General features: G+C 45.9%; 1 protein-coding gene across 1 annotated transcript in view; it reads right to left on the reverse strand.

The window, feature by feature from the left end:
* Nucleotides 1–440: 440 nt before the first annotated feature.
* Nucleotides 441–13,427, reverse strand: part of LOC120049599 (mitogen-activated protein kinase kinase kinase 11-like) — a 41,300-nt gene continuing 28,313 nt past the window's right edge. Inside the window, exons 4-10 of the mRNA XM_038995892.1 lie at nt 12,757–12,932; nt 12,300–12,546; nt 10,337–10,453; nt 8,898–9,060; nt 6,627–6,727; nt 5,814–6,461; nt 441–4,393 (exon numbers count right to left, since the gene is read on the reverse strand). Coding sequence (XP_038851820.1) covers nt 3,780–4,393; nt 5,814–6,461; nt 6,627–6,727; nt 8,898–9,060; nt 10,337–10,453; nt 12,300–12,546; nt 12,757–12,932 — 2,066 coding nt within the window. The 3' untranslated portion in view covers nt 441–3,779. The remainder of the gene's footprint in view (nt 4,394–5,813; nt 6,462–6,626; nt 6,728–8,897; nt 9,061–10,336; nt 10,454–12,299; nt 12,547–12,756; nt 12,933–13,427) is intronic.

A 13,427-nucleotide genomic window follows, 5' to 3' on the forward strand; every position in this document is an offset into this window, starting at 1 on the left:
GAGCGTTCAAGGAATCTATTTTCCTGTCCAAAAACCTGTCATCACCATGACCAGGTTAGAAGACCATGGATATAATCAGAGAGAGAAACAAGGGCGGAGGGTTTTTTCTTTCAATTGGGTTAAGGCCAGGGAGATAAGGTAGACTTTTGATTCTATCCAGACATCATGAGTGAATTTGAATTGTGTACAACCGAAAGGTCATCCCAAAGGTTATCGTCTAATGACCTTTGCACCGTATGGAACAACGGGGACTGTGAAGAGACACAAACACAGGCACACACACACGATAACATATGCACTATACACACACACGTACACATGGATTTTGTATTGTAGATAAGTGGCAGTGGAGAACGGGCCTGAGGGCACACACTTAATGTGTTGTGAAATCTGTTGTGAATGTATTGTATTTAAAAAAAAAAAATGGGATAACTGCCTTAATTTGGCTGGACCCCAGAAAGAGTCCAGCTAAGGCAGCAGCTAATGGGGATACAAATGAATACAAATACAGCTAGTTACTTGAAGAAAATTGTAAATGTTCAATCTCACTACCAGTGTAGTATGACACCCAACATAAAGGGGAGATTCCACTGTATCTGTTTGTCTGATGGCTTGCCAAGATCAAAACACATTGATCACTGACTCTTGACCTAAAACATAGTCAAACTGATCATCTACACAAGATCATCACATAGGTGGATAGTGACTGTGCCCTTACTAAAGCAAACATACAACTTCACAAAAATGCAGAGGCATAAGTTGAATAAACTCTCTTTGGGGTTATCTGTGCACTACACTATAGCTTTTAAAGGGTTGGACGCATCCGACTGGCAGCGTGTGGTCTAAAGGAAATCACAGATAAGACCTTGAAGAACTGAGACGGACATGAGGGCTTGGACCTAGACAAACTGACTGACACATGACGAGAGAGACGGACAGGCAGCAATACCGATGCTCTTGCGACAATTTCGACCATCAGTCTTAGTTTCATCCCTATGGGAATTACAGGGGTTGTCTGTTGACTTGTATGTTGAGGCTAAAGTGCAGGGGTCTTGTATGGACTAGTATAGTAGGCAATAACACCTGCCACAGCTTTAGATGACGCTGTGATGGGAGAGGGAAAAGCCAGGGGCCCAGAGCGGAGGAGCTGCTCTATATTCAATGGCACCCTATTCCATATATGTACACTCGTTTTTTGGCAGGCATTCACACACACACCGTGGGGTGTTCGGTTGGAACTCACGTCAGTACAATAAGGGTGTATTTAAGCATTCAGTGTCACAGGGCACTGCATGGCTGGTTTACAAATCTACAAACTAAACCTAGAGAGGACCCTTTTGAAATACCAATATGTAATACTATGATTGGGAATAAAATAACTTTAAACTATAATCCTAAACATCCTTGGCCATTTCCTTGTCCTTTGGTGATGACTAGACCAGTCCTACTCAGAGTTGCACTGGACTGCCCTTATCGACTCAGACATTGACGCCGCTAGCTGTTCATTTCCACTGAACCACAATTTAAATTCCATAGTGCATGTATCTTCGACTGGAGTGAATGCTCACTTTCTGTTCTTTATCGGATAATGATGACAGACCGATTTGGGGTTGACATATACTGTAGTCTCAGGCCACACCTGCCTCTCAAACAAATCTCAATAAGAACGATGACAAAGATCAAAGATGATATGTCTCTAAGTAGTTATGTCCACATCACATAGGGGGAGAGGTAGAGAGGGGAGGCACCTTATAGGTTGATATGCAGTCCAGTCAGTAGTCAATGGCGTGAAGCGAAAACAGACCCAATCTCTTTGGATCAAGAGAGGAGCAGTTTGCCTGACCTGAGAAGAAGTGGGATATAAGTGGTGGGTAAGGCTAGGAGTCTCTGCTGACCATCTGACCTGACCAGGAACGAAGAACTCTGATCCCCTGGTCACGCGACCTGACCAGGAACGAAGAACTCTGATCCCCTGGTCACGCGACCTGACCAGGAACGAAGAACTCTGATCCCCTGGTAACGCGACCTGACCAGGAACGAAGAACTCTGATCCCCTGGTCACGCGACCTGACCAGGAACGAAGAACTCTGATCCCCTGGTCACGCGACCTGACCAGAGGATCTGGTCATGTGCATTGGTCAGGAAATTGAAGGGGGCAGGCTTCTGTATCATCTGGAATCGCATTAAAGGGGCCTCCTGCCGTGGATGCGATAAAACGAACAGCACTGCTTAAATCCCCTTTAAAGATCCTGACTCATTTAGTCTAAACTTTATGTTGGGGGAAATGCATCAATTAGGCAAATATCTCCATGTTAATAAATTAACCCTGTCCTTATCACAATCCTAATTAATATTACCACTCAGTTCGTCAGCACAGTCATTAAGACTAATTACAAAGCTTGCCACTTGGGTAAACTCGCTTCCCCTATAACGAAACAGCCATTGGATTCTAATGGCACGTATTTTTTGAGAGAGGATATCTTAACCAAATTTCTTTGCAGGCTATTATACTGTAGCTTCCCTTCTAACATGCCAATTAGTCACTAAGAAATGAGTGTAATAGTCAGTGATCCTCTTTAAGTTGCTACTTCCAGGATTTCATCCAATCAAGATTTAACAGTATTCCCATGTTGGACTGGACAGAACCAATTCTGGTAGATAATACTGGACAAATGGGGGGAGGAGCTATAGTTATGCACCCTACCACTCTGCCATACTGTAGGGGCAAACGTGTATAACACTGTGGGCTGAAGCAGTCACATTCTTTGCCACATGAACGGAATGTGCTGTGAGGCGCCTCTAGTCTCCCCCAGGCTTTGTCGCCTGCTGACCTGCCAAATAAATCAGTCGCATTTTGGGAATGTGGTCAGAATGTTATTGGAATGTTATCTTTTTCCTAGTGGAATGCCTGGGTCCTGGGTTTGTTTGGCTTTAATATGCAGAGAATTTCTAAGGAATTTCAATTGGATGATATGGCACCTCTGTAGCCATAATTGGAGAACTCTCTCACATTGACCCATCACATGTTGTTTATTGCAAAGAGAGAGACAAACACGCTTGAGACTTTTTTTTGTTTGTCGAGGGTAAGACAAGAATCATCGTCATATCTTGCACCTAGCTTCACTTAGCTCCTAGTCCTTTGCACATTTCAGCCAAATCATAGAAAATAGATTCTGAAGTAGGTTCACCACTCAAGACCAGAAACCTTTTAAAATGCTTCATAAAGCAAATTGCACTCTAAATGTCCAAGGCCCTGAATGCTTTCAGAGCTACAGATAAAGCAAGCTGCTGTTTTCAGCTTCGTATTGTCCACACACTTCAAAAAGTAGTAAGAGAGACGAGTGGAAGCGATAGAGGGACGTCTGATTGAGTCTGGAGAAGCCCACCAATCGGACTCTCCAAAATATATGTGAGAGAAATCCTCTGGAATAAAATGGGCATCAGACATTGGTTTGTTGTGCACAGAAATCCACTCCCACAATCCAGTGTCACTGAGCTAGATGGCAGGCAGGCTTAGCTTCCTTGTTGGTTTCTAAGGCAACACGAAACCACTCCACTGTTTGGGCACCCCATTTCCCACAATTCCCCTAAAGGGGGGCATGCATGAGTATCATGTGCATTTTTTGTTTTGAATAGGACTCCAAATCCTCCTCATTCCTAAGACAGGATATACACAACCTGTACCTGTCCATTTCGGGGGCTGGGGCCGCATTCCTTAAAAAAACACTTGTATAAACTCTGTATTATGAGAAAGGCAAGGTCAGGGTTGGAGGTTTAGTTTAGAAGCGATCGTCTCTGGGTTGCGTGGGGGACTTGAAGGGCTTGAGTCCCAGAGTCCTCCCGGGTCGCGTCTTCTCTTTGGTGACCTCCAGGGGCTTGACTCCGCACACCGCCGCCCAGCCCAGGTCGATAAGCGGCGAGTCGGCCGGGTTCAGAGGCGCCACCCGGAACGTGGGCAGGGTTGGGGACCCGTTGGTGGAGCAGGGCGCCGAGCGGGAGGTGGGGAACGGTGGTGAGAAGGGGTCAAAGGGTGAGGGCGTAATGCCTGACAATGGGTCGGCTCTCAGGGAGAATGGGTCGCAGTCTGGGGAGGGGAAGGGGTCACAGTTCGTGAAGGGGTTGGTGGGTGAGGGCTGGTACCCCAATGGGTGGCTATCTGACCGCCGAGGGCTGCGGGCACCACCGAACGCTCCGCCACTGCCCCCAGCAGAGATGAAGCTCCAGGGGTCGATGCGGGGTCGGATGGGGGAGGGGCGCGGGCGGGGGATGACGTTGACCTCCAGGCGACGTGTTTTGGGGCTCCAGAGGCGAGGGTCAGGGAAAAGGGAGAAGGGGACCGCCAAGGGATTGTCTTCTGACTCCAGACTGTCCTGGCACATGGGGAGGTCCAGGCCTGAGAGAGAGAGAGCCGATTATATGAGTGGAACACAGAGATGATAATAAATATGTTACGTAATAATGAATTAAAACAGGTGTCGGAAGACTGAAGCATCAAAATCTACCACACGCCCAACAGGTTTCTAAGATACAGGAAGGTAAATAATAACCATTTCACTGACAGCTTAGCTAATATAAACCACATATCACATAAATGGCAATTGACTAAGTGTGCAGACATTTTCTTCTTAGTCTAGTATTACAGACTGACAAAAGCCTCACTTTCAGTGATGGAAATTAGACCCTACTGGGGCATTGAATAAGCACTGAAGCGAGATCAGCTTCCATGTAGACGATAGGTCATCTGACACACACCTTTTCAACCCTGAGACAGCTCTCTGGAGGCAGTAATAATAGTAATAACTGCAATCTTTATTGTGCTGTTAAGCTCAACCATTGTGGTTAGGCCTATTTTATGGGCATTTTGGGAAAACCCCTTTCAGTCTGTTGGGACACAAACAATTCCTGTAGGTGTGGTATAGGACATTATCTATGGGGAGAATTCTCCCACTAAGGGGAAACAGTCACTATAATGGAATTAGTCTTTAGCTCTGAACTCCAGAACAGTGCTGTTAATCAAATGCACCTCCACGACGCTTTCGACACCTTATAGTGTCCATCCATGCCCCAACAAACTGAGGCTGTTCTGGGGGGGGGGGGGGGGGGGGTAATACTCAGTATATATAGGAACTAGGGTGCCATTTGGGACGCATCCTAGAAAAACATAGAAATACAATTACACAGACAGACATTGAGTGTACCCATGAAAGTACAGTCAAATCGCTGAGCAGTGTTCTGAGATTTTTTATTTTCTTCCTTCCAGTAATTCCATTTCTGTCCAAACAAGTTGCTGGCAAAAACAACTTGTTATTTTCATGTCATTACAGCTAATAAAACGTACCATATTACGGTGTACGGTAATTGCCTTATTTGTTTTATGTAGCTTTTGACTCTAAGTGCTCCTTGTGATGTGTTGCTTGATTAGAAGATGCTAGTTATTAGCAGCATTACAAGCAGAGACAGGCTTGATGAAGGGCTCGAGGCTGTTCTACGATGGCACCCTTAGAGAGAACACTGTTTTCTGACAGACTAGATATGAAGTTAACATATAAAATGGCACCGGAGGGCAACTCTGTAAAACAGCCCTTAACTGACTGTGAGAATCTATTACCTTTACTCTTTAGCTCCTGCTCCATCATCAGTATAACTGTCAGAGCTGCTATTAAGTAAGCCACATGCAACGCATATGGGGGAGGTGTGTTTTTGCTTCGTAATGATGAAACAATAAAAAAAACCTGTCTGGAGTCTGAAGGGGGAAGTGGGGTGTGTGTGTGTGTGTTGCATGCATGTGTCTGTATTTGTGCATATACACTCACCTAGTTGAGAGGCAGAGAGAAGGCCTTGGCTGGACCTCCTCCTCCTGTCTGACCCCTGGCCCCAGGCGTCACAGCCTGCCTCCCCGTTGGTGTGGTGGTGGGACGGCGCCCACTCTGCTGGGCTAGCCTGCCTCTGGACCTGGTAATGGGGGCTCCGGGGGCTCTGAGGGGTCTGGGCGTGCCTGTGGCAGGCCCTCTCCCGGGGGTGAGGCGGAGGTGGCGTGAGGGGCAGAGGCTTCACCCCGGGGGCGTGCAGGGCGCAGGGGAAGTCAAAGAGGGGCCGGGGGAGGTGCTCCAAGTTGGAGAAGGTTACAAGGTCATCCACCACCGGGGGGTCCGAGGAGGAGGGGATTTTGAGGGCCGTGATTGGGACCTCCTGCAGAAGGTGGTGGTGGTCCAGGGGCGGGGGATTAGTCCGGGGGGGAACCCTGGGGGGGATGTGAGGCACGTCCAGGTGTCGTCCCAGGGCCACAGAGGCTAGGAGGGAGCCGCCACCCAGTAGGGCCCGGTGGGTGCTCCTCAGCAAGCCTCCCAGGGAGCGGTGCTCAGGCCTGGGGGAGCTGGCCGGGGAGCCCCCCTCCAGCCCCTCCTCGATACCCGAGTCCCCCTGAGGTAGAGTAGGCCTTGGGGGCTCCTTCACCGAGGAGCCTGGGGAGGGAGAGAGAGAGAGAGGGGTAGGTTGGTTGGTCAGCTCAGGCATACAGAATACTAATTTAGCACAATTTACAAATCAGCTATGACGCAATTAGTTAGGATAGAGGTGGTTTTTGTGTGAATATGGTAAAGTAACTCCGGTAGTGGTGAAGAGCATACCGTTTTGGACAGGCGTGGTTGGTCTGTACTCCTCAAAGTCATCCTTGGATTCTCCGTTCTCATTGCTGTCCATGTCCAGAAGCTTGGCTCTCATTGAAAGACTGGAACATACATAATTGCTTTAAAACACAATATTTCTGCTTCAGCCAATACAGTGCCACACAATATTCCACATAGGATTCATATCTGGCCCTGTGTGTATGGAGGGGTGGATTTGATTTGATTTATTTAACTAGGCAAGTCACTTAAGTACAAATTCTTATTTACAATGACGGCCTACCAAAAGGCCTCCTGCGGGGACGGGGATAAAAATAAAATATATATATATATAGGACAAAACACACATCACGACAAGAGAGACAACACATGAGAGACCTAAAACAAGAACATAGCAAGGCAGCAACACATCATGGTATCAACACAACATGACAACAAGATGGTAGCAACACAACATGGTAGCAGCACAAAACATGGTACAAACATTATTGGGCACAGACAACAGCACAAAGAGCAAGAAGATCGAGACAGACATAAATCACGCAAAGCAGCCATAACTGTCAGTAAGAGTTTCCTTGATTGAGTCTTTGAATGAAGAGATTGAGATAAAACTGTCCAGTTTGAGTGTTTGTTGCAGCTCGTTCCAGTCGCTAGCTGCAGCGAACTGAAAAGAGGAGCGACCCAGGGATGTGTGTGCTTTGGGGACCTTTAACAGAATGTGACTGGCAGAACGTGTGTTGTATGTGGAGGATGAGGGCTGCAGTAGATATCTCAGATAGGGGGGAGTGAGGTCTAAGAGTTTTATAAATAAGCATCAACCAGTGGGTCTTGCGACGGGTATACAGAGATGATCAGTTTACAGAGGAGTATAGAGTGCAGTGATGTGATCTATAAGGAGCATTGGTGGCAAATCTGATGGCCGAATGGTAAAGACAATCTAGCCGCTCGAGAGCACCCTAACATGCGGATCTATAAATTATGTCTCCGTAATCTAGCATGGGTAGGATGCTCATCTGAATCAGGGTTAGTTTGGCAGCTGGGGTGAAAGAGGAGCGATTACAATAGAGGAAACCAAGTCTAGATTTAACTTTAGCCTGCAGCTTTGATATGTGCTGAGTGGACAGTGTACCATCTAGCCATACTCCCAAGTACTTGTATGAGGTGACTACTTCAAGCTCCAAACCCTCAGAGGTAGTAATAACACCTGTGGGGAGAGGGGCATTCTTCTTACCAAACCACATGACCTTTGTTTTAGAGGTGTTCAGAACAAGGTTAAGGGCAGAGAAAGCTTGTTGGACACTAGGGAAGCTTGTTGTAGAGCATTTAACACAAAATACAGGGAGGGGCCAGCTGAGTATAAGACTATCATCTGCATATAAATGGATGAGAGTTTCCTACTGCCTGAGCTATGTTGATGTAAATTGAGAAGAGAGTGGGGCCTAGGATTGAGCTTTGTGGTATTTCATTGGTGAAAGTCAGTGGCTGAAACAGCAGATTTTCTGACTTTATACACTGCACTCTTTGAGGTAGTTAGCAAACCAGGCCAAAGACCCCAGAGACACCAATACTCCTTAGCCGGCCAACAAGAAAATAATGTCTACTGTATAAAAAGCTTTGGCCAAGTCAATAAAAATAGCAGCACAACATTGCTTAGAGTCACGGGCAATGGTGACATCATTGAGGATCTTTTTATGGTTGAGTTGACACAACCATAACCTGAGTGGAAACCAGATTGCATACCAGAGAGAATACTATAGACATCAAGAATGCCAGTCAGTTGATTATTAACAAGCTTTTCCAACATTTTTGATAAACAGTACAAAATAGAAATAGGCCTATAACAGTTAGGATCCGCTTGATCTCCCCCTTTAAATAAAGTACGAACCGTGGCTGCCTTCCAAGCAATGGAAACCTCCCCAGAAAAGAGAGACAGGTTAAAAAGATTGGAGATAGGCTTGGCGATGATAGGGGCAGCAACCTTAAAGAAGAAAGGGTCTAAACCATCTGACCCAGATGGTTTTTTGGGGTCAAGTTTCAGGAGCTCCTTTAGCACCTTGGACTCAGTGACTGCCTGCAGGGAGAAACTTTATTGCGGGGCAGGGAGAAAAGAGGGAGTAGCATCAGGGATAGTTGCATTAGAAGGGGTGGGAGATGAGGAAATGTTGGACGGGCAAGGAGGCATGGCTCAGTCAAATAGGAATCCTGACTTAATGAAGTGGTGATTACAGAGCTCAGCCATGTGCTTGTTGTCAGTGTAAGGGAGGGGGTTACTACCTGCTCTCCTGTGGGCTGAGGCGCAGGACTTTGGGGCTCTTAGGGCTCTGGGGCCTCCAGTGGGGCCCCAGCCGGTCCCCGTTGGCCTGCTTGTTGTGTGGAGGGACCTCTAGGGGCCACATGGAGCTCAGACCAAACGCCCTGCTGTTCTCACTAGGGCTGACTGGAAAGAGAGAGAGAGAGAGAGAGAGAGAGAGAGAGAGAGAAGTTTGGGAATAGAGGGGAGAGGCAGGGAGCGACAGAGAATGGGGGAATCAAAGTGGACAATAATAGAAGTGAGATTCCACCTGGTGCTGCACACTTAGCATCGCTAGCCCTGAGGGGATGAGAAAGTCTAACTCAGCTACGCTAATGTTAAACAAACACTGACTGCATGACTCAGCAGCTCTCGCAGCGCCGTCACACAACAGGCTTCCCGTCCTAAAGGGGGTTCTGACTCCGAGATGCAAACTGCTGTCACGTTAGTCATTCACGACGTCGCTGCAATCTCTATGGGCTGATACAGTGCAAAGATGCTAAGACGCTAAAGCGCTAACATAATGCTAACATAATTCTAACCATATGGCCCCTGGGTTCAGTAAGTCATTGTCTGCCGTGACATAGCTAGCACAGATGTTTGCTAAATAAGGAAATACATTTTAATGACAACCGCACACTGAGCCCTAAAAAGTACCATTAAGCCTACAAATGATTACAGACGCATGAATCCAACCCACTTTTTAAACACATAAATGAATCAAACAGATGTTTAAAAACCACTAATCCAATAAAATATTTAATATACATTAAATTGCAATCTTTATTGTGCTGTTAAACTCAACCATTGTGGTTAGACCTATTTTATGGGCATTTTAGGAAAACCCCTTTCAGTCTGTTGGGACACAGAAAATTCCTGTAGGTGTGGTATAGGACATTATCTATGGGGAGAATTCTCCCACTAAGGGGAAACTATAATGGAATTAGTCTTTAGCGCTGAACTCCAGAACAGTGCTGTTAATCAAATGCCCTTCCACTCCTACTTAGCACTGTAACACACAGACCAATGAATTTAGCTGGTTTCTTATTCAGTAAAGAGACATTGCGTAACAGCACACGCATGTAAAAATACAGAGATGATTTATGTCATTGTAGCACATGGAGCAAAGACTCCCCTAGCTGGTAGAAAGAGGACATTGCAGATATAGAGAACTAAAGGCTAAAGCAAATAGACTGTTGATCCATTGTTAAAAGGAAGGAAGAGAGGATATTTGGACTGGAACAGCTATTGTTGTGAAAGGATGTGTAAGAGGGAGAGAGGAAGTCTGTAGGGAAAGAGGCAGAGAATGTAAGGGCAGAGTGAGGTGAGCGTGTAGAGGTGAAAAAAAGGATGATGTGTGTTCGGTGGAGGCGTGTGTGTCTGTGTGAACTGAGAGTGTGTGGTGGATGAAGACCACACTCACGTTGGATTGCTCGGAAGCGTGGGCCGAATGAGGGAGAGGTGCCGGTGCCCAGATCAGGAGAGTTGCGTCTCTTCTCCAGCCCCGGAGACGCCTGGACAGTGATCTTATGGATAAAGTCTGGAAGAGACATACACCAGATGTGAGACCAGACTACACAGACAGAAAATACATCATAAAATGAAGATGGTGGGTCCTGTTCAGTAGGGAGGAAACGTTTTGAAACAGTAAAACGGGGAGGTACTACCTTAGCTTCATCCAATAAGAACACATTGATTTTACAGGTAAACAGTGTTTTGCTACAGTGTGGCCCACTGAATTCGACCCAGGTTCAAACAAAGACAAAGAAACTAACGTGCTTGTCGTCAACAATTTGTTTACCTTAGAAATAAATGTATATTTTATGTGGTGGCATGGGTGTCTGAATTTCATTTTCGTGCTACGAGAATATGGTCATTTGTGAGAGAATATGGTCATTTTTGAGGCCAAAGTAAACGAAAACATGAGAGGCCTGAAGGATGTCTCTGTTCTCGGCTAGCTTGGCGTAGTAAGATACATTGGTTGTGGAAGTACTGGGAGAGAAGAAGAGAGGCAAGAAGGGAGAGCTGGGAGAAAAATGAAGAAACAGCTGGGAGAGCGAGACAGGGAGTGAGAGAAAGCTGGGAACGAGATATAGCTGGAAGGGAGAAAGAAGTTAGAGTTGGAGGAGAGAGAGAGAGATAGAGAGAGGAAGCGAGAGAGCAAGCGAGCGAGCGAAGGGCCAGCCAGGAGTGACAGGAAGCCCAGAGGCGTGGTTGGGTTAGCTCCATGTCCCTTTCATCAACCCACCAGCAAATCACTACCCTGCTGCTGGGAATGGCCTGACCACAGCCTACACACACACACACACACACACACACACACACACACACACACACACACACACACACACACACACACACACACACACACACACACACACACACACACACACACACACACACACACACACACACACACACACACACACACAAAGTAAGTCTGTGTGCATTTGGAAAGAGAGAGAGCATCTGTATGAGAAACTGAGAGCCTCTGTCAGGCATGATGAGTGTACAGCATTGTTTGTTTCTATGGTGAGTTTCTTATCAGTAGACAATAGGAGTGGTCTACAAGAGAAAGTGAGTCTACAGCAGATAACGGGTATATGATTCTTCTGCACACTCAGTTGACACAGTAGTGAAGGAGTGTGAGCTGAGCTGAATGACATGTACTGTGGACTAACTGAGTCTTTTTCTGTCTATGTGCCTGCCCGACTCACAGACCGACCAACCATTCAACCAACATACATTCGCCTATGTATGCATATATATATATTTTTGATTTTATTATATATATATATATATTTTTTAATTGGCTCTATATTCCAGAATTTTTTTATTAAAAATTACATGTTTGAGGTGACAGTACAGAATGTCACATTTTATTTGAGGTTATTTTCATACATATATCTGTCTAGTCCCCCCATTTCAAGGTGTCATAAGTATTTGGATAAATTCACTTACAGTATGGGAGGGACTGGATCTATAAAGTGCTTTGATTTCTAAACGGTAAAACAGATATTTATGAAAAAAACCTCTAATAAAAAGGTGACATTCTGTACCGTCACCTCAAACATTTCATCTGTACTGTCACCTCAAACATTTCATCTTCAATGCAAAATCTTGAAGTACATACTGTAAGAAAAAAAAGCTATCTAGAACGTAAAGGGGTTCTTCGGCTGTCCCCATAGGAGAACCCTTTGAAGAACCCTTTTTTGGCTCCAGGTAGAACCCTTTTGGGTTCTACATTGAACCCAAAAGGGTTCTAACAAACCAAAAATGGTTCTACCTGAAACCAAAAAAAGGTTATCCTATGGGGACAGCCAAAGAACCTTTTTGGAACGTGTGTAGAGAGACATTTCAAGCAAGTTTCATCACCGTCCCCTCACCTTGAGGCATGCTGATCTTCTCTCCGTTCTTGCTGCCCTTCAACTTGTGCTTCTTGAAGGTTCCCTTCCTCTTCTTGACGTTGGGCTTCTCCTGGTTGTTCATGTGCAGGATGAGGAGACTGAGCTCCCTCTCAAACACATCCTGTTCCCACTGGGCCAGCTGCTGCTCCCTCTGCCTCAGGAACTCCTCGTGAGACTTCTGCTCCACCGCCGCGCGCTTCAGCTCCTCCTCGCGACAACGCAGCTCCTGGAGTTATTACTGGTTATTATTGTTTTACTACACACACGCACAAACACCATTACAAAATGTTCTGTGCACATGCATAAACATGCACTCATAGTCCAACATACATATCCATCACAAATGCACCCTCCGAACACACAAAATAATCATCATCCAATCCTACTCTCCCAGCCTCACTTTAATAGAAAAGACAGCTGGCTCGGTCTCCCTCACCTTCTCCTTGGCTCTCAGCTCATCAAACATGTCCTGGATCTCCAGTTTCCAGTCCTCCTGTAGGGAATGAAAGGAGTCCTGAGGCATCTCCTCCACCACCTGCCTCTCAAGAGCAGTTAGCTGAACCAAGATGGAGGCAAAGTTGGGCCTGAGGTGTGGGTCCTGATCCCAGCACTCTGTCAAGGCAGAAACACTCAGTTAAGATAATTATAAAAACCATGCAAATGACAGTTGCTCCACTACCAAAGTATAATCATGGGACATTTATCTATAAGTGCAGGATTGCATTCAGGTCATGACACAATTCAAGCACAAACAACTCTCCAACTATTACAGTTGTATTTTAGCTGAATTTTGGCCAGGCATTGTCAAGGCTGATACCATGACAATAATTGGGAGTGACTTTTCTTTTGTACTTTTATCAAACATAACCGCCACCAACACAACTGGCACAGCAAATCAACAACAACAATATCCTTCAGAAGATATATGAACAGCAGCCAAAATACATTACACAACATAACCAGCTGCTCAGAGTGTTCTTCCTGTATGTGACCAAATTTAACATTTTATGGAACATTTCATATTTCTCCTCCAGGTTTGAGGAAATGGAGAAAGAGAGCATTATGGTAACACCAAATTCAACACACAAGTATGCGCACGAGCACACA

The sequence above is a fragment of the Salvelinus namaycush genome, chromosome 6, assembly GCF_016432855.1.
Source record: "Salvelinus namaycush isolate Seneca chromosome 6, SaNama_1.0, whole genome shotgun sequence".
In the NCBI taxonomy this organism is placed as follows: domain Eukaryota; kingdom Metazoa; phylum Chordata; class Actinopteri; order Salmoniformes; family Salmonidae; genus Salvelinus; species Salvelinus namaycush.